This window comes from Dromaius novaehollandiae, chromosome W, assembly GCF_036370855.1.
Source record: "Dromaius novaehollandiae isolate bDroNov1 chromosome W, bDroNov1.hap1, whole genome shotgun sequence".
Taxonomy (NCBI): domain Eukaryota; kingdom Metazoa; phylum Chordata; class Aves; order Casuariiformes; family Dromaiidae; genus Dromaius; species Dromaius novaehollandiae.
In genome coordinates this window covers 57,409,641-57,431,401 of record NC_088130.1, presented here as the reverse complement: position 1 = coordinate 57,431,401, position 21,761 = coordinate 57,409,641, and the positions used below count along the sequence as shown (strand labels likewise).

Below are 21,761 nucleotides of genomic sequence, written 5' to 3'. Positions count from 1 at the left end.
AGCCTCATTTACTATGTTTTGCGCTGTTTGTCCTAACTCCCCTTCCCAAGCCAGCCCTTGTTACCCAGGTTACCGAGAGATAATTGAGCTCTGGAAAGTGGGTAAGTGAACGCGGTGGTTTGCAGTTGCAGCTTGTTTCTTCTAAATGGCTTATCCTTGCTCAGGTGAGCTGGAAACACTGAGCAGGCCTCCACGTGCAGCAGTGAATCCACGCCGGGAGAAAGAGAAGTAACAGAAAACTAAGAGGCCTCTTGTGCAGTATGTTCATTCCACTGCAGCTTTTCTTAAAGACTGATAGAAGCGAACTCATGCCACATATGGGGGATAGGGATACTTTCTTCCAAGAATGCATCACAGCATATTATAAAGTCTATCTGGAAGGGTGTATTTTCAGAACAGGGACCAGCAAAATCAAAATGAGGAGGGCTAAAAGTTAGCAATAAGGTTTCAAAAGGATCCTAGCTCTCAGAAACTGTCATGAAACCAGTTAATTGAATCACATCCAGCTGCTACCACATCAGTGCCAACAATCTGGTCATTACAGTGGTTTCAGTCAAGTCCTGTCAGGCTAAATTTTTACAAGGGTCAAGTTCCTACCAAAATAATTCTGTCTGGGGATTATCTTTTTCTGAAGCATGTAGAGACTAGCAGGTTTCCTTACGCTTTGACAGTCTGGCCTGAACTGTGGGAGCTACATCTTTTGTAAAAGTGGTCATGGAGTATTTTTCAGGTGCTGAGGTAATGGTATTTCAGTGGGTCCACTTTCAGCATTCCTGAACTTTGTATGTGGTCTTATATACAAAACATATTTGATGGGCATACATAGATACAAAACTGCTTAATGAACAGCTTTCAGTTTCCTTTTGAAAAAAAAATCCGAGTATGCACCAAAACAAGCATTTCTGGACCACGGCCAGCTTTTAGGCGCATAATATCTATGTGAAGATACAGCCATGTCTATGTCTTGATAACCCCTTATGTGGTCACACCTCAGGAGTTTCCTTAACCTCCAGGACAGACTTTCCCCCACTGCAATACACAGAATTCATTCTGGCTCAGTATCCGCACCCTGGTCTAGCTCAGCTTTCATGTACTGGTATGCACTTTATTTTCTTTAGTACAACCTTCCAAATTCACCCTTGTCACCTCCTGTGCTACAGACTCAACTGTCCATGTTACTCCGCCATTTAAAAAGAGCTTGCTTACCCTGATTTGCACGTAGCTGATTTACGACACCTATGTCTGGCAGCTGCCTGCTCCTCTGTTAGTATGTTCCTGTCAAATTCCCGATTGCTGCCATTTTCGTGCTAATGATACAACAGTCCTTCTCCCTTGTCCTCTTTGCAACTCATTTGCATTATGTAAACAGCCCCCAACAGCACACAAATACTAATCCATGAAATTAAAAAGTCTTTCGTCAGTCGTACTACTGAGTCACAGCCTAATTTTAATGGTGCTGAAAAATGTTAATTACCTCCCAAGGTGGTATTTGTCCCCTGCTGATATTATTAGCTTGTTTACCACATCTTCTCCTCTTGTGCGTGTTCATTTAGGAAGGCTGACAAAATACATTTTTGCCCGTATCAGTAGGGTGGCTGGCTGGCTAAGCGCGGTGAGACACGGGAACCAGCTCTGCCCAAGGGGAAGAAGAGTTTAAATGGGTGCGATGTGGTGTAAAGTCTCGGCCATAAAATAAATGGTGAGTGAAAGACACCTTCGGCTTGCGGCAAGAGAAGAAAGGCCAAATTTCCTCAGGGTGTGGTTTGACACAGCCGAGGTAGCTCTGAGACAGCTCGTCTGCCCACGGGGAACTCGAGCGCGTTCGCCTGCCCCGAAAGGAGATGCGAGGCCTCACCCTCTCCCCTGGGCTGACGCCAGTGAGCCCGTGGCCAAAAAGTGACGCAGATCACAGATCTCAGAGCTTGCCAAAAACTGCACGGGATCGGTTGTGCTAATTCAGCTCACCTTGGGGCCAGGTGGGGACCAGCCACCGCTGCGGCAGGGGCACGGGGCTGACGGTGGTGCAACGGACAGGACAGGTCCTCTTGGCAGCAGGGCTGGTTTAGATAGGCAGAGGCTGACCTTAAAACCATCCTTTCTGGTGCTGAGGGATCTGCCAGTGCTGGTAGGGTATTTCCACAGGGTAGAAGTTTAAGTTCTTCTACGCTTCTTGATAAAAGTTTTTATTGACTCAAAGGCCTGTGTTTATACAGTAATATTACAGTCCTGCAGTACTGGGGTGAATAAGGGTAGGGTTTTAGTTCATGTGCTCTTGGCTTGCGATAATTATCATTTTGGTTGTGGGTTTCTGAAGATTTCCTTTAAAACCAGCTGGAATGTAACATAACAGAGACTTGAACTGCTAAGAATTACCTTAGGGTCAAATAGTTGCTTATTACTGTGATCATGACACACCCCAAATAAGCACCTCTTTATCAATCGGGACATTGGCAAAACAAATCTAATGTAGAGGCGCACAAGAAAACAACTAATGATGCTGGAAACGCAATTGCTGGTTTTCACAGGCTGTCACAGCCCTTTGCTCACTCAGCAATTCTGCGTCTCGCTGAGGCCGGCTATTTCTTGCCTTTTAAGCACCACCTGCTGACCACATCAAGCCCCATGCAAGTGTCCAGCGCTGGGACACTTCGCTGGCGTCGTCATACCACTCGGCTCTGAAAATGTATGTCAGGCAGGAACTTTAAAAAAAATCAAGCCCATGCTGAGTTTAGTAATATTTTATATCTTTATAGTCTCTGATTCCAAAGAGATCGGGGCAAACAAAAACAAAAGTCAGAGTTTCCAGGATTTCTTCATCATTAAAATGAAGTAGGCATCACTATCCACAGAAGCACTAACTCCAGCGTAGTAGTTCAAAAACTCATCTTTTGTAACCTAGGAGTGAGAAAACCAGAGTTAAAACATTGCTATGGCTATATACTGTAGCCCAAAGCAGAATGTTTGTGTAACAAATTCCCAGATTTTGAAAATAATTCTTTAGAGTCTTTCAGAGAAGTCTGATTTCTATGTCAGATTGCCAGCTACTCTGGCGTTAGGATCCACTGCTCCAGCTAGCTCTCACACTGCACTTGATCCAATGACACTGAAGTCAATGGAATGAGCTTCTTGCATTTGGAGACAGAGCAGTTATTACATCCTGAGAAAATGAATATAAGAAATGTTATAATTATTGCTAAATATTAACAGCACAGCTTAGATGCCAAAAGAAAATTAAAATAGTCCAATATCAGCACCATCACCGGAAGAATATAAAAAAACCCAAAGGTTAGTCAAGCAATAAAAAAAGGAGAAACAAAAAAGAAATGCATTTTGGAAATGTCTTAAGGAATAAATCCATGGCATAAAATCAAAGCCACTCTAAAATGATATGCTAATTTTTTTTGCAGAAAATCTAGGTAAAACAAAAAATTAGCAAACTTTGAATGCTAAAATATCAGTTGAAAATTTAAAAAAATTGCAGGTCTTGGCAAAAATATTACAGGTTTTCAATGAAAAAACTCCAAATTTGCCTCTGGAAAATAAACATTACTCACATTTTTAAAAAAAATCTGTTTTTCCACAGAAAGCCAGTCTTGAGCTAACTTTCAAAATACATTGCATTTCCTTTCTTTCTCACTTTTTCTTGTTGTCAAGATTTTAAACAATGTCTGGATCCCATCACCATTGCTCAGCTGCAGTTCCTGGGGGGTTCAATGGGAATCCTGAAAGCTGATAGAAAGCCTGAGTCCAGTTTTCTTTGGCCATACAGCCTCCCTACCTAGGATGAGTTGAAAATGATAGTGCTAAAGCCTTTGTATTACATGCTGCTTAAGTCTCCTGCTACGCCTGTCAGGGTGAGAGCTCCAGATTTAAAACCAGTGTTGAAATCATTGGGACTTAAGTGTTCAGAGCAGAACTGGGGCAAACTAGCACAACCTGAGGCTGCTTCAAACACTGAGGCAGCTATCAGCCACCTGAGGACTTTTCAGCCACCACAGCTCACTAGGAAACCTGTCTTTTTTCTTAGTTTTCCCTCCTCAGCTGGATATGAGAAAGGACTTCTAGAGAAATAGGATGAGCTATGGTCATAGAGAAAGTCATAGAAAGTTTGCCATTGCTGAAGGCAGCAGCTTTCTCTCAATATTGTGTCTACCACGGAAGGCCGAGCTTGCTGCTGCTGCTGCTGCTGCTCCAGGGCAGAGGACAGGATATGGGAGGCAGAAAAAAAGCAGAAATCACCACGCACGCTCCTTCTGTCAGCTGATGACAGCAGACGCAGCGAGCTCAGCTTGCTCAGCTCTGAGACAACATAGTTCTTCTCTGCCTACTCTGTTGCACAGTTTTGAGTCAGTACTATGTAAAAGCTATTATGTAAAAGCAACTTGGCTTCCATATACCAGTGTGCTCACTTGGTTTCATCTGCAAAAACCTCAGCTACTTCCATCTGCCCATGCGAAGACAGCTTTGTGCCAGGAGACCAACAAAATTAATCAGCTCAGTGAATATACCTTGTGGTCTGATTTCAAGAAATTCATGCTGCAGGACAGAATGTGAGCCAAACAACAATTTTTGTTCATATGAAGCCAAATGTTTCTCTCTGGGCACAAAAATACAAAGCCAAAAAAAAACCACAGTTAGACCCAAGAGGCAAAACCACAATGAAGTGAAGGATGTTGTAGGAGTGCTGAGGGTGTAGGATGCTGCAAGTGGTGACTCTGAAAGCATGGCCACAGGGCAAATTTGGGCCGCCCAGTGTACATCTTGAGGGTCCAGCTGGGAAATGCAGCCCTCCTCGCTTGCCCTTATCCGGTATGCCCACCCTCCCAGCAAGCAAACCACTCGGCTGCCATGACCCCTGCTTCTCCACCTGCCCACTGAGCTCGCTGCAGCGGGATGCCGCACACCGCCTGCGCGCTCGAGAGGCTACTGTGCTCGCTGCTGAAAGCAGCCAGCTTTCCCTGGGGAATATGCTGAAGGGAGAGGCTGTCTGCTGCCTCTCTCCCCCCTGCTCAGATGGGGGTGGTCACAGAGATGGTTCCTAACGGCTCAGGCAAAAGGAGGTGGGGGCAGAGCTTGGGGAGGCCGACGGAAGCCTCTTCCTTCTATGGGTGACCGCAGGTGTCAGCCAGCGTTTTGGGCCAGAGCTCCTGTGCCCTGCCTGCCCGGATGGGCAGAGCTCGGCCGGCACGAATGGCCCTGCTGCAGGGCAGGCTGGCACTCGTGACACAGCAGCAGGCAAAACACTCGCTGCTTGTGTTCCCCCACAACCCTGCAGACTCAAATGTTCCTATGGTTTCTGCCATCCTGTTCAACTTCTGTTGCACAATCAGAAACGAGAAATAGTGTTAGAATATGAAGCACCAGCCAAGATCTTATAATCTTGATCCTAGTGCCAGATACGGTGGCATGCATTGCCACCTATCTCCCAGCATCTGCCGTGTGCACCATGCAACCACGAACTCGGCAGGACGCCCTGTACTGCTTAGTCTATCTACAGCATCTGCTGGCTCTGTACCCAGCACACAGCAACCTGAAGCTTAGTACAGACTCTTGAATTTCATTTTTAGCTCTCTGTGTCCACAGTGCAGTATCCCTGGCAGAGCAGGACACTGGAGTGCTAAAGGGTGGCTCTAAGCACCCGCCTTGATGTGCCTTGATGCCTGGTTCAAATCTCTCACTCTCAAAGTGCTTCCTCTGAAGTTCATGCATGTGTGCCTACCGTATGATTATGGCTGCGTATGTCTCAGTAAAAATATTTCTACTTAGCAGTCAATACAGTGCCTATGTTTCTTCCACGATTCCATGATTTTCCACACATATTAATCAAATGACATTTCTTACAGCACAGATTCCAATTTGTAATCTACTGCATTTCTTTACAGGTAAAAAAATATTACATGTTCATCTTTCCCAGATTGTTTCTTTTTCCTGAAAGCAATACACCTTTTCTGCAGCTACTAGTTTTTCTTCAGATTGCTCCAGGAGCAATTCTGCCCCCACAAAAGTGAAAGGAAACTTTGCCACTGACTTCAAAGGTACCTGAAGCAAGCCCTTGGAAATGTGCTCTGTGCAAATTGTCAAAATGACATAATTATGAAAAATGGCCTCCTGAATACACTTAGAAACGTGTCCAGCGAGTCATGAGATCTACATTTCGTCAGGCCTGAAGAGCCGGGACCTGCTCTGAGAGCCTGCAGCAGCGCCTCAGCCACGGTTCACCTCGCCCGAGGACGAAGCGGTCTGAACGCTCCTCGTTCCCGTCTTCCAGGCCCCGCCACAAAACGCCGTTAGCCCAGCTCAGTGCAGAACAGGGAGGGAAACGCCGCCCTGAAGCACGGAGCTTTCATCAGCCGTAACAGGCTCAATCCAAGGCGCACAGAGGCCAGTGACAGAGCTGCTGTTGATTTAAAAAAAGTGTGGTTGGGTCCGGTACCGTCGTGTGACAGCAGTGCTGCTCCTCCTTCCACAAAATCCTTCTGAAAAGGTATATTGCATTCAGGATTATGTAAAATTGGAAAGGGTTAGTACAGAACAGACAAACTGTTTAGGAGTTAGTTGTTCAGATTAAAATTTCCACAGTGCTTGATTAAATGTCAGCACAACAGATCACTGTGGAGTTCGAAACATTTAGATAACGTAAGTCATTGGGAAATCATTTTTCCATTTTGTGATTCCCACAGTCCAGTAACATTGCTTTCTTTTTATGTGGAACATACTAGGTAGATAACACGACAGTCTGCTGTGGAGCCAAATAGTAAATGAGAAAGAAATGGGTCCTACATAAGGTGCCAGTACGTGTAAAACCTCTGATAGCAAGTTTGTTTTTCATATAAGGCACATAGATACTTCAGTAGCATCACAGTAGGTAAAGACTCCTCTTGTGACTGATGACAAACATCATAGAGAGACTCCTTCCACCAGTGCTAACCAGTATGCAAGTTTCTAGAGACTTAAGGATCAAAGGAAACATTGATCTTGCACAGCCTTTGCTAAGAAATTGCAGGTACCTGTTGCTTGTACTGAGGGATCATGCTTGAACAAAACAGAAAGCAGAGTTTGTATAGGACCAGAAGATCGAGCATTCAGGACTCCCCTGGAGCCATAGCTTGGTCATAAGTCAGCATAAATAAAAAAAAGTAGTACATAACTTCTGTTATAGCTGTGTACGGACAACAGCTACCGCAGTGGTAAATGTTCCAGGACCCGTGAGAAGAAAAGGCTGTAATACACGTATGCCCTTTCGAAGAAAAATGTTAGCGAGGTGATCTTAGAGTACAGAAAGAAAGGAACCAAGGGAAAAGAAAAGACATAATCAGGTCTGCAGAGATTTGGCCCAAGGCAGGCGCACAAAAATGCTGATGCAGCTGTAAGCAGCAGAGGGAAAAAAAGATTTTACAGAGTCTTTAGCATTTATATTGGTCCCTGTCTCCACTTCTTCATTTGCTTCCTCCTCCAGCTTCCCGGCGCTGGGAACTCTCATATTCCCAGCACTGAGCTGAACACTTATGCAGTTGCTCCATCCCACATGTGAGGCACAAGGAGCTGAGAAGCACTGCGGTGCTGGGGCAGAGAGGGCTATGTGACCCTCTACGTCTGCAGCTGAGCACTGCAGAGGTTGGTCCCCCATGGGACAAACTGTCTCACATTTATAACAGTCTGCCCAAGCCAAAAGCCTTCCAGAATATTTCCTCCTGTTACATCCTCTGTCAGGCAGAGCTGTAGCTAACAGTGGGAGTGGGGATACATTCAGGAAGCCCTGGAACCTACTGCAGGCGTCTGAGAAGACATGAAAAGCTTGTCTCAGAGAAGAAAAGACAGGTCAGGGATGCAGAAAGAAAAGGCAAAGGTCTGCCGAGCGGCTGGCTGCCGGCGCTGCTCTCTAAGTACGCTGCTGATGCTCTGAGGAGAGCCTACCAAAGCAGTGCACCTGACAAGTATTTCTGCAGCTTCACTGTAATCTGCACAGTGACTGGAAGCTGCAGTTACGGAAAATGAGCATGGTGTTGTGCATACGCTTAATCATGTGGACCTACAAAAAGTGGAAATAAAGTCTTGTTCCTTTAATCGCACAATTAGAGTTTCCAAGCGTTTTTCATCATGACGATAAAATAGACATCTGTGTCTATTGAAGCGCTGACTCCTGCATAGTAGTTCATGAATTCTTCTGTTGTGACCTGAGACAGAAGGATTTAAAATAGGAAAATGAACCTTTATTTTCTTCATGTTGTAACAGATAAAAACTACACATTGAGAAAAACTCTAAATTAAACCTTAACATCTGCTTTTTCACATTATTGCTGGTGAAAATTTGCAGAAGTTAACTTCTTCTTTACTAGAAATAGAGCTCTTGTCCTCCAGGTATGCTTAGATAGGAATTAAAGATGCACAGTTAAACTAATCTTACCAGGAACTGAAGTTAAAACCGGTGATACACAAGAAGACAAATATTGTTATGCATTTTTTACAGGGATGCTATCATTTGGTTCTTTGCATTATCATTAATAAAAATGGATTGGGTTTCTGGTGCAACCCAGATATAGCTAGGAGCTTTATATGCATTCACTAGAGAGAAAATATCATTGTTCCACACAGGTCTCATTTAAAGAAACAAAAAGTCTTTCCTAAAGAGTTTTGAATATTTTTGATGTACATTTTGGAGTTGAATCTGTTTATAAAAGTAACTAGACTAAATATCAATTTCAAAAATTAGATTTAACATGTACTACAAATAAGTAGCCTTAATTCTTGAACTATATAGGTCATTCTTTGAATAAAACATCACATATAAAAATATTTTCCCCAATAGTGTTTTGCATTGTGCATTTGAGAGCCAGAAAAAATGCGTGACCGTCAGGAGAACTGAACATTTTAGCTTATCCTACCATTACAAACCAGTTACAAGCATCCCTGACCCTGGCTGTTTTAGAGGCACCCAGCAAGATTACTGAGAAGAGGACCTTTCTGCATTTCTAGCAGCTGCATAGCCATGAGGCATTTCAGCTAAAACCGTTTTAGGTTTTCTCACTTGGTCAGCTATCTTCTAGTCTTTTGTAGGAATCATTTGAAATCATTTGTCAGCAAAACCCAGAACAAGTAAATCAGTGCTGAAGTCAGAGAACGCAGCTCCACTTCGGGTAGAAGTCACACCTGGACAATTAATCTAATATGCCCTCGGTTTCTACTAGTGACACGGCACATTTAGGCACAGGAAAGCCATGATCAGTTCTCAGAAGAAACTGCATCTGGAGGGCTAATATCAGGGTTGCTAAACAAGAGGTGTGTGGGGGGGGGTCAGAGTAACTTTTCCATAAGCTCAAAAACTGCAGCATTTACAAAGTAGAAGGCATTGCGGAGGCCAATTAGAGATACAGTGACACTAAGTTTGTCAAGGATCATTTTGGGGACTCATCTTTTTTAATGCTTTCATGTACGACCTCAGCACAAAAAGCAGGAGCATGCTGCTGAAGTTTGCTAGAAGTCACTGCTGCTGCAGAGAAGGAAGGGGACAACTCACAGAACTGGGCAACTCTGAGGATGACGTAACAGAAAAAGGGATGAAATTCAGCTCTACCAAGCGCAAAGTCATGCCCAAGGGGAATAAAAACTAATACCTCTCTGCAAACTGAGAACTTGTCTGTTGGAAACAAAACAAGTGGAAGATTTGGGTATAGTAGCCAAGCATTAGACCGGCAACAGTCACCAGTGTAATGCAGCCGTGAAAAGCCAGGTGCAACCTAAGAAAGACTATTTCAGATGAGACAGGATAGTGTTAAAGACATTGTAGAAAGTTCTGATGAAAACTCATCTGGCTCATTATTACGAACAGCTTGCACTGAGGATATGGACACGGAAATAGCAGACAGATCCGGGCTTGCTCTGAGCTGGTCAGACACGTGCAAGTTTGGATCAAAGAACTTTGCAGACACATACTGAGGGGAAAAAGAAGTCTGAATGGCTTGGAGATTGAGAAGGTTATGAAGTGGATGCACGACAAGTCCATTGCAGAGGGTGACCAGGCTCTGTATTCAAATTGGAAAACCTCGGCGGAGTGGTAGGCAAGGCCTCCCCATCCTGCCCCAGGCCAGCGGTTTCTCAGGGCACAACCCTCTTGGCTGCCTCAGGTCCCTTTGGCAGCCCCTTTCCAGCCCCCGCTCCAGCTGGAGCTCTGGGTTTTCTCTTTTTTCTGCTCTAACCCTAATCTAACCCTAATCTCTTCAATTCTCTCTGGATAAATCCATCTCTATTATGGAGTGATTTCCAAGTCAATTGTCTAAGCAATTACACATACAGAAGTGCTAAACATAAAGTATTTCAGGGAACCTGCTTCTGGAACTGGATCCTGGTTTTTATTCTCCTGAGAAGTAAGAAATCTTCCAATTTACATGGATTTTGAAAATTAGCAATTGTGGCTTAGTTTGAAGATATGCTTAGAGTTACTTATGAAAGTAGAGTCATAAAGGCTACAAGCCTGTAAATGCAATCAGTTGCCCAGCTTTCGCAACTCCTGAAGATTATTTTTGCCTCTGAATGCCTAAGCAAGCTTTACCAACAGTCCTAAGCATTGATTATTCACCTGCCTTACTGTCTCCCATGAATGTGACACAGATGCCCTGCAGATGCATGTTTGTACTGGCATCATTCTTACATTTAATAACGTTAGCTGTGAGTCAAATGCTGTTTTTGTGGCTTCACAATAGATGTTTCACTTACCTTTCCATCCTTGTCATAGGGTGAATCAAAATTATCTAGAAAGGCCCTAAACACTTGGTCTTCTGTCCAGTCTCCATTCTGGTATTTAGGATGATGCTTTGCATTATAAACCCCCCGTAAGTCTTCAATTGTTATGATACCATCTCCAGTTTTATCTAACTTCCTAAATGCCTGCATGATTATTTCTTTTCTGGCATTCGACATGGGAGGCTGTAAAGAAATATTAACAGATTCATTTCATTTCTGCCAACTACTTGCCCAATTCCAAATTCAAGTAGCTGCTGTTGTTAACAGTAACTCTAGTTCAAGCACTTGGGACAGCAAACAACTGATAGTTTACATTGTCCATGCGATAGAAAGACAATATATTATCAAAAATCAGTGCAATGGAGTTTATTGAGTGTCTATCAAGAGGCTAATAAGCAGACAAAAAGAGAGAAAATGTTTCCTGGAATGCTTTTCTATACTACCAGTTTTAAATATTTTAACAACAGTAAACACTAAGTATTTTCTCTTTCTTAGCTGTTTGGATATCAGCAGAACGAGTCCCCAACCAAAGTCTGTCATGCTGTGTTTAATTAGAGAAAACCCCCACTGGATTAGCGTATGTTATAAGGAGTTATGTTATAAGACAAAGGGTAGGGAAGTGAGATTAATGGACAGAACCACATAGGTACCTGAATTGCAGTGTAGGTGGAATTTAGGTACCTAAATCAAGACAGCAATTTGTAAAAAAAATCACAACCATTTATTTACTAGGAGCCTTAGGTTTTGTCAATCAATTGCAGAGACAAGTTAGGTTCTGAGCTCTCTTATCCACAAAAGGGTCATTCGGGGCAATTTTTCCATTTAGTATATGCATTAGCATATGGAAATGAAATATTTTAACTTCTCAAGAGTTACTGACATTTTAAATACAGCTGTACCTTTTGCTAATTACTAATATGAATATCAGTACTGTATTTAGCTAGCACCAACCATGATCAGCTAATGATGAAACAGTGCTTTTCCCCATTTAATGCAATAATACCATAAATTCCCAGACTTACTCTTAGTGTAACAAGAAACTCATCAAAGTCAATTGTTCCACTGCCATCTTTATCAAATATCTGGAAAATTGCTTGTGCTTCTTCCTTGTCTATCATCATAGCATAATCATTTAATCCTTTCACAAATTCTTTGAAATCAAGGGTCCTGCTGTTGTCATCATCCATAATCCGAAATACTCTGTGGAAAATGTGCAATTTGAAGTTAATATAACAGAAAATAGAGAATGATACAGCAATTTATCACAATGCCAAAGCACAGGGCCACCTGACTGAGACAACATTTCCCCCTTCTACAGTCTTCTGAGGAACAGAAAAGAAAAAAACAAAACCAAACAATCTTTTGACAGCAGAGATGACTTGCTTAGATTGGGTGCCTGAATTTTACACAGCTGAAGTTAAATGAGGTGGAATCTACTCTAGCTGAAGAAGGCCTCCTATTCATTATATATTAAGCCACCTAAAAGTTGGTCATTTGGTTTAAGTTTAAGCTAGTCATCTAGAATCCAACTGGGAAATGCAGCTTTCGGTCCCTGCTTAGCTTGTGATCCCAGTCCACCTGCCTGTTGCTGACAAAAATTAAATGTTTGTATCCAGGCACAGGTAAATAGATGATCAGGGAATATTTATGGTAAAAGTAAAGATTCTTGTGGATTTCAAACACTTCCTGGGTGAGGTGGTAGCTGAGTGGGAAATTTTGAGGGCCAAAATTTTGGATACAGGCAGCTGAAGTGGGGTGCAGATGCCTTGTCTGGATCTAGTCTGGAGCATCTCTGGGGCTCATTTTCCCATGTGCAAACAGAAATGAAGGTATGCCCTCAACAGCTGCCCCTGCACTGCTACGGACCAAGCGCTATGACTGGGCGCTGTGGCCCTTCCCTATGTTCAGGACCTTTCCTGCAGGTGAAAAGAAGGCTGCTCATCCTGTCATCCACAAGGACATATCACTGTCACCACCCCCAGATTAGGGATCTGCATTTTCTTACATTATACTGCTTCAGTATGACTCTGGCACTACTGGTCACTGCAATCCACCGCTCTTCACATTGTTTTCCTTCAGCTGGTTGGTTTTGTATGTTAGTGAAGCACCACAGAAAGGCAATAGCATGAAGAAAAGGATAGCTGGGAGAGGTGCTGCACTTTCCAGGTTCAAACAACTGCACAAGATGTGTAAAACACACATGTGCTCCTTGGAAGCAGAGGGGATGCCTGTTGTGTAAATCAGTATGGGCAAAATTTCAGCCAAGAACTGAGATTTTGCATCTTTCTTTTATATTCAAAAATACAGGATAATTTAGGTCAAAAGGGACCTCTGGAGGTCTCTAGTGAACCTCTTACTAGAAGCAGGGATAAATTCAATGCTAGGTTAGATTGCTCGGTCCAGCTGAGTTTTGAAAATCACCAGAGATGGAGATTCTACAGACTCTTCCACTGCTTAATCATTCTCATGGCGAAACAGGTTTTCCATACAGGGATTTCCTTTGCAGCAACTTGCAGCCACTGCTTCTCATCACTTCGCTGTACACCTTAAAAAAAAAATCTCTCTCTCTTTGCCCTTTAACCACCCATTAGCCGCTTTTTGCTGGAGCACCCTGTAACTAAAACTATTAGACTGAATAGTGAACTTGACTTCTTAGACTCACCTGCCAAGTCCTTTAATACCTGCAGATCCCCTTGCTAAACACTGCAGGCGAAGTCTTTCTACTGGGTCCGTGGTTTTAGTCAAGTTTCTTTTGGCCTGGATTGCCATCTCACGGTCATGCCTTGCTGTGCCCGGCATCTGGAAGACCAAACCTCCTATATAGCATGGATTCACATATACAGCACACAATACTGAAAACTGTCTTAATATATCAAGCATCATAAATCCTTGACTTGTAAGTTCTTCTACTGAGAAATGCTTGATGCTCCTGTCTTGCAGATATTGAGGTACTCCCTTACTTTTTCAGAGTTTGGGCTTAAGCGCTGATTTATCAGAACATCTTGTTTTGATACTTCATGTCAGTTGTAACTGAAGTATTAGCTTAGACACTGCTTTTTGTTACAGGAATGACCTGGATCTGTGTACATGCTTTCCTAGCTCAAGCCATTGACAGGGTCTATCGAGCTCTGCTTTGGACTTGGCAGGATTAAAGAGTTAGTAGGCAAGAGCTCAGGGAAGGCTTCTCTAGCACACCTTCTCAGAAATTAAAGAAATTTCTAAAAGGAGAGAAACCAAGCTGCCATCCCTTGCAAAAGGTCATCAGGACAGAGGGGGCAGCCCCCACCTTGACCTTCCTGTGGAGTAAGTGGTCTCGGCTGTACCTAGAGCTGCGAGGAGGGGCCTGGTGATTGATCCACCAGATGAATAATCAGGGCGTTTGGTGCCGGCAGCTCTCTCATGAGGATGTGTTTTGACCCTCTTCTATTTCCTTTTGCTTATATCCTTTTCTCAGAAGGGGAAATTGTCAGAGGAACTCAACTTTTTTCTTTTCACCGAGTGAAAATAATTGCTTTGATCTGCACTACATGGGTCATCAAACCTGAAAGGAGAGCTCAGAAGAACCTACTATGACCTTAACCCATTGGAAAATAACGAAGCATGGCTGTGAATTTGTTTTGCCTCCTGAAAGGCAGGTCAGCGCAGACAGGAGAGCACTGCTGCCTCCAGAGACTGCACCTCCAACAGCCCTACCGAGTCTCCTCTGCCATGCCGGATTTGCAATAGCGTTCCCACTCAGAAAGAACTGTGACAGCACAAATTGTGGCCCTGGGCGAGGACCTTTTCCTTATATTTGCTTTTGTTCCTCATTAGTTCAATTTCTCCAGAGCAGGGCTTTCTCCCGTTGTGCATATGAGCAGCTATCACCATGAGACTTCGTCTCACCTAAGGACACACTCTGCTATTTTAAGAGAACCAGTGAACAAAATAATACCTTAAACTTGCACAGTGTTTATCACCCCAGGCTTTCAGGACTCTGCAAGCAATCACATAAGCCTCCCGGCTTCCCTCAGAGGTGGATGGTGGAATAGGAAAATCAGTCCCTGGAGCTCCAGCACTGTGAATAATACAATCGAGAGCAGTGCACCCAGACTGGCAGTGGGTCATTCCTTCTCACGTAAGAATAACCTGTGGCACTTGCTAAGAAAAGCAGCAGGACTGCCGCTGCTCATACTGCCGTTTTAGGGCCGCATCAAATCCTGATCCCAGGCACACGCGAGCTTCTGTGCAGCAGCAGGCCACGGAGGGTAGATGCTTGTCTGCAGTTCCCCATACTGACATCAAGCGGTTTGAGGGGAGGATCTGAAACCCGTGTGGGCAATGATGACAAATATAAACTCAGGTTCCCATCCTTGTCTGCCTGTTTTGGTTCCTTCTGTACCACCGGCTGGAACGGTGCGGAGGGAACACCTGCTCGAGCTGCCCCAGAGCCTGTCTGCTGGGTTTGCAGATCACAAAGCCCTCCAAAATACTTTCCAGCCTCAAAAGCATCACAGGACCGCAACACAGTGTGCAGAGAGCCACGGCGGGGCTGTGCGGAGTTAACGCAGACCCCTGACCCAAAGGAAACTCTCTCCTCTTCTTCTTAATGCGGGCGCCCAGGGAAGGAGAGAGGGAAGAAGATGGGTGTCTCTGTGAGCCGCCATCACCCTGTCAGTGCACACTGCATTTCAGGTCGTGGGGTCATTCCATGCGCTGCAGCTGAACTGAAATGTTCAGAGCAAACATCTGAGAAAACTGGAATTACACTGCTTCATCTAAATTACACTGCTTCATCTAAACTACTCCTGTCCGCAGAGCACAGGCTACAACAGCTTGTAAATGCCACATGCATTTAACGTTGGCATCCCAGTCATTCAGCCCACACCAGCTGGGCTTGGAAAAAAATAAAGTGAAAATGTAATTTTTCCCAAATTGGTTTCAGTACTAGCTCATTGCAGAAGTTGAGAGCAGTAAAAAAGAGGTCATTTCAGCTCTTGCTTCACCTGGAGTGAGCAAATTTCTCAAGGGAACTCTTTAATGAATGACCAAAAAGACCTTAGAGCTGTATGAGATCAGCAGTCAAAAATGTTTCTGCAAACAATGACCTGTCCTTAAGAGGAAATTTTAACCTGCCAAGAATATAAAGTATAGTGAGTTTACAAAAATAATATGCAAACTCTATTTATATTATATAATTATGTACTATAGCATTTTATATCCATAATGCCTATATATATCTATATAAATTGTGCACATAGTGTACACAGTGTATAAATAGTGTGCACAGTATTATATGTAGCATGTCTCTATGCTCCCTATATATTTATATAGATATATAAATACTATGCAAACATGATCTCAGACAGATGATGACATAATTTGTATCCACTGAGTGCTGCAAAAATCTACACAAATACAGGCCATGGAAAGAATTTAGTCTTCTCTTGCCTCCAGTTTGGTGGAGGCATTTCAGTAAACTGCAGTGAACATCAGATAATCATGGCAGCGAGATTCATGAGGCTAGGGAGGGATCATCTAATCTGATATCTATTATGGTCTCCTGTACATCAATAAAAGCCACTGAAATGTGTCAATCATCAGTTATCTCTGCAGTAAGTATACAATTTACTTCTATACCTAGAAACATTTCTAGCTGAGAACCCACTATCTCTAGGTGAAGTTGCTCCAGTAGTAATCATTTTCATTTTAAAATACATGTTTTGTTTCTAGTCTGAATTTTCCCCATCATTAGATGCTATTATAGTTTCCTCTACTAGGTTAGAGAGATACCTGTTCAAAATTTGTCCTCCTGGAAACACCCAAAGGCCCCCCTCAACCCTCTTTTAGCTAACTGATTAGACTGAGTTTATAACTCTTGCTACAAAGTCAGTTTCCAGATGTTAAACAATCCTGTTGTTGTTCCTGAACTTTCTCAAATTTTCCAGTATTCTTTTTGGGATGGGACAGAGCACTCTAATAATCTAACTGATGCCACAGACAGAGGTAATACAACTTTTCTCCAATGCATCATAGTTAAAAACAGATACTAAATATTTCTGCTGCTCTTCAACATCCTCTTAGATATTCAATACCGAAATCACCAACACCATGCTGCAATACCAAATGCAGCAATTGAAGTCTATTCATATAGATATTTCACTTAAATGAGACATTACACTAAAGCCTCTTAAACATGACCTGAATTCATATGACACAGAACAGTGTGTCTTTGAGATTCCTTACTATACATTCAATGAATACAGAAAACCAAATGAAATATAGACCCCAACACATGTGAGCCTGAGCCACAGTAATGTGTACATCACTGGAGATTCCTCTTTTCTGTTGGCTGCTGGTTTAAGCCAAAGATAAACTGTTCGGCAGCTGTTGAAAGACAATGCTGTATTTCAAGAAAATAGATTCTGAATCCTAGCAAGGATGGGGCAGTCCCAGAGCTTCATATGTTCTTTACTGTCCTTTCATTTTGCTTTCTGTATACCATGCTTTTCCAAGTCTCTACAGACTGAACTATGAAATATGGGGCAAATGAAATACCTAATCCCGCATGTGCTTGAAATGAGTGGCAAAATCCTCCTGGTATGTGGTGGGAGCAGGATCCAATCTCAGGCTTTGAAAGGACATCAGCTGCAGAGCCAACAGACAATAAAACTAGATATTACCTTGCAAAAATGATGACTGTTGGCTATCAATGCAGCTGTTCCACTGAAATTAAATGGCATATGAATTCTTACCAGGACAAACCCTGATAAGAAATAAAAAGCCCTTCGGGCAACATAACAGCAATACAATTCAGGGTGACAGATATCTACATCCTAAGAGAACATCCAGCAAGAAATACTGGTGCCAGCAACTGGAACCTCTCCAGAAATATGAAAAATTTCCTCTGAGGGATTATTTGGTCTTCTCCTCCCACACTCTGAAAGCATGTTCAAGAAGGTACCTTCTTGTGCCTGCATCCCACATGTCTCCATACAGTGACAGCGCAGAGCAGAGGTGACTTCCACAGGAGACACATCCAAAAGAGTTGTTGTTTCTAAATACTATCCTCCTTTACCTTCTGCCAGAGGGGAGGTAACAGGAGTGTCCAGCCTTTCATCAACCTTCTCCCAAACCTTCGGAGTACCTGGTCAGAGCTCAAATAGCACTATGTTCTAGCAGGCAAAAAAAAACTTTCAAAATTAGGGCCCAGATCTACTGTCATTGGTAGGACCATAGCAGAAACAACGCTGGCTGTGAAGCTGTCACAGAAGACCATCAGATTTAAATGACATGATAGACACTGACCTCACAGATAAACACAGTTTTTCAGAGCCTGCACCCGCAGCAGTATTCGTTAGCGTGGGCCCCTGTGCAGCCTCCACTCTCTCCCTGTTCTCCAGCGATTCCAGCTCTGTGCTAGCAGATGAGGCTGGAGGAGCACGGCCTTATGTCGAGGTGTCACTAGGAGGCTGTGATTTCATCACCTCTTTGCGCAGACATCATGTGATTGTGTGAGATGGAGACAAAACACTGCACGAAGTAACTCTAAGTAACAAGACAACTAGATGGCATGCCTCAGAAGGCGCTTAGTGCCTGTGATACTCTTCTCCAGAGAGGATGAAGGCTTGTCCTGATCCCTTGTCCTCTGTTTCTTCTCTATTTACTAACTGTAGGCAGCTATTCCTACAGACTGAGGGCTGGTTTTAAAGTATGCAGTGAATAAGGGAACGAATGTGCATGGCATAGTGTGCAACAGTGAACAGACATCTAAAAGATAACCATTGCAAGATCTAGCTTTTCAGTACCAAAGCCCCTTTTTGGATCTAACATGAAGTAATTACAGATACAGCCAGGATCTGCCAAACATAACAATTCCATGTGTACCTTACAAATAGGTTATGTATAGCCATTAATAAAAAAGAGGTCATAATTATAATTTGACATATATATAATTATATATTTGACATATTTTAATACTTATTGCTCTTCCAGGGTCATCAGCTGTCTCCCATAAGTGAAAAAGGAACTGGCTGATTTAACACTAGAGAGAGTTTTATTTTGACAAGAGCCTGGGCTTTGGGCAACTACTAGACCCCAAGTTCTTAGCACTGTTTGTTTCCACTAGCAATGTTGCGTTGCACAGGCTGAGCAGAAATGATTGCATTTCTCCTTAGTGGAAATGAAACCTGAAAGTTCATGCTGGGTTTTTCAGGAGCACCTCAGGACTGTAATCACCCAGATCCCCTTAGATCCCTTTACCCTAGGGGTTAGAAATGCAAAGAGCGGGTTGAGTCGAGGCTAACGTCCCGCTCAGCACCATTCGTTTACACATAACCCCCCAGCCGAGCCCACGTGCCTCCTGTGAAAATGCAGGCCTTATGTTCCTGCAAAACCACCCAGTGCGACAGATGCAAATCCACACTGTTCTCTGGATTATCGCACAGTCCTGAAAGCACCCGTCCTGCTCGAACTCAAAATCTCCCCCTGCTTCTGAGCAAAAGACCTCAGAGTCGGTGAAGAGACTAAGTGGCGCTAACCAATTACATGTATTTATTTTTTTCTTATAGCATCATTAAATTATTGCAAGCAGGAAAACTGCATGAGTGCTTCCCAACCATCTGAACGGGTCTTTAAAAGTCTGGCTCTGCAGGCACGCCAAGCCCTCCGCAGCCGTGCGCGGCTTGCAGCCTCCGCTCCTGCTGCTCCCAGCAGCCCAGGCTCTCTGCTGGCAAGGGGGATCGTGGCGATCCGCCGGATCCCAAACTGCGCTCTGCTGAGACCCAAGTTGAGCTGCCTGGTAGAGCCATCACCAGCCAGTAAACGGGAGAGAAAACCCTTTACCTGTGCTGTCTGTCACCGGTGGCTTCCAGGAGAACCGGGGAGGCTCTGGGGGCAGCGGGCAGGGCAGGGTGGTCCTGCCGCCCCGGGTGGCCCAGCTCTGGCCCTGGTTGGGCAGCGTGCGGCCGGGACGCGGGGACGCGGGCTGTGCCGCAGCTCACTGGAGAGCTTCCTTGTCCATCTCGTTTTACTTGTTTACGTACCCAGCTGCCTTCTGCCCCCCCTTTCAGAGGCCTGGAGTTTACCAGCCTGTCTCCAAGGTGACACTGGTGGTGGTGACGGGCCCAACCTGCTACAGCAATTTCTCTGCTTCCCTGGGGTGGGAACAGCCAGGTTGTGAGATTCTCTTTATTCACCTTTTTTTCAACTGATCCCTCTCTTCTCCTTTCCACCGATACTGGCTGAATGTGGCAGGTGAGACCTTGTGCCTGCAGGTTTGGTTTAGTTTTGGTTAGGGGAGATGTAGGTTTGATTAGGGGGGAGACACTTGCTTGTGTGCCCTCCCCGGAGGTGCCCATCAGCGCTTGCCGGAGGGTACCACGATGCCTGGCAAGCTTGCGGATAGCCAGGCTTTGATAGCACCTTCCTCTCCTCCGTGGTTGATACGGCTGGAAAAACTTCCTTGTTCACGTCTCAAAACACAACAGGAGAAAATAAGTAAAAGTCTGGCAGTCGGGTTGCACAAGAACCAAGCTGCGAGCGCAGCCTTTTCCTGCTGATTAGTTTCCATTTCGCAGGACTGCTGGCAGGGAAAACCTCTGGGGAGACGCTGAGATTGTGCTCCTTTGCGGAAAAAAAGAAAATTGAAAAGGTTAAACATTCATAGGGTGCAGAAAAATTTCTCTCTGCCTAGACGCGGCTGTTAACTCTGTCTGGAAAAGGTCACCAACATTATTAGTGTCACACTGTAGGATTTGGAGAAGGAAGCAGCCTATGGATAGACTCCTCAGGGGTAAAAAACAGCCTGCGTTAGGGCTTCCTGGCCCTCTCCTGCAGGAGCAAGCTGAACGCAGAAGATGGGAGCTGATGGCATTTAGCTGACGCTAAAGCCAGTGCTAGAGGGTGTGGGAAAGGGGGAAAGGGCCCATCCTGTGCAGGGATACGGCGGAGTGAGAATGAATAAGTGCATCATTTCCTGACACGAACAGAAGATGATTGTAGGCAGTCACCAGAGTAATAACATTTGCCTCCTGGCAGGCTGCTTATCTCTCATCGGCAGGTACTTCCTGGCACTGAACTGCACCGTGCAGAGCTTCACATACGCTTTAGTTCCCCCATCTGGCAACTGACTGTACGTTAATGCGCAACCAGGAAATAATGCGCATTTAATCATTCATAGAGTCAAAAACGATTGACAATGTAACGTCCCCCAGCCCCGTCAAGTCTGCATTTCATGAACTGCTCTGCAGAGGCCCTCTGGGAATACGGAAAGGGGCTCGGAGTACCACCGGGGCTGTGGGCGCAGGAGGAGCAGCCCCTGCCGTTTCCAGCCTGCACTGCATGTGCGAAACGGAGACGCGGAGACTGCAGAAATCGTTCTCGTTGAACAGCGTTTTGGCCCGTGAAATTCAGCACCCTGCCCGAGTAAAGTGATTGTTTCGATGCAGAATTTGCATTCGTTTTCAGAGGGGCACATGGAGGTTGGAAGAGCAAGGACAGACTCTAGAAAGCAAAAGAAGAGGTTAATTTAACATCTGGATGCTCTGTTGACTTCTACGGCTTTCCTGCCTGCTGGGGGGGAGCCCAGACCCACACACCTGTATATTGGCGTTCAGTCTACCTTCAGCACCATCCTCTGAAAGCTGGACTGTGCCGTGTCTGTGCTAGTTAATGAGTTATGAATCTGAGCAATTATTAATGTGCTTTCAGGTGTCTCCAGCTGCATGAGGCTGTGATTAAACTGATCTGATTGTATCTGCTCTATTACTGCGCATAAAGCTGTAAGCAGAGCTTAGTAAATTCAGCAGCTTATCAAACAGGAGGTAGAGATTTCATCAAAATCCTGGAATTTTTCTGCCTCATTTCCTAACTAGCTCTGAATATTCACTTCTTTGATTTTTGTTGTTGGTCAGTTGAGTGCACTTGGCTGAATCTACTAAGAGAAAAATCTCTGAGATGTATAATATATGCATATAATATATATAATGTATATGCTCATGACATAGGAGACTGAGATCTTGGTGGTGTACTGTTTTCAAAAGTTC

The 21,761-nt window shown here is 44.2% G+C and overlaps 1 protein-coding gene across 4 annotated transcripts; it reads right to left on the bottom strand.

Annotated features, from left to right (window-relative positions):
• Positions 1–2,723: 2,723 nt before the first annotated feature.
• Positions 2,724–19,720, bottom strand: LOC112982194 (calcyphosin-like protein). 4 transcript variants are annotated; one of them, XM_064500062.1, is made up of 6 exons: positions 19,561–19,719; positions 13,400–13,536; positions 11,760–11,937; positions 10,711–10,920; positions 8,034–8,174; positions 2,724–2,895 (listed from the first exon to the last, which is right to left on the bottom strand). In XM_064500062.1, exons 2-5 carry the CDS (start codon positions 13,534–13,536, stop codon positions 8,073–8,075), a joined length of 627 nt encoding a protein of 208 aa, XP_064356132.1. In that variant the 5' UTR covers positions 19,561–19,719; the 3' UTR covers positions 2,724–2,895; positions 8,034–8,072. The 4 variants fall into 4 exon arrangements, with proteins under 4 accessions (XP_064356132.1, XP_025954181.1, XP_025954180.1 ...); XM_026098396.2 differs by lacking the exon at positions 19,561–19,719 and adding an exon at positions 18,025–18,042; XM_026098395.2 differs by lacking the exon at positions 19,561–19,719 and adding an exon at positions 14,672–14,689.
• Between the last annotated feature and the right edge of the window lie 2,041 nt (positions 19,721–21,761).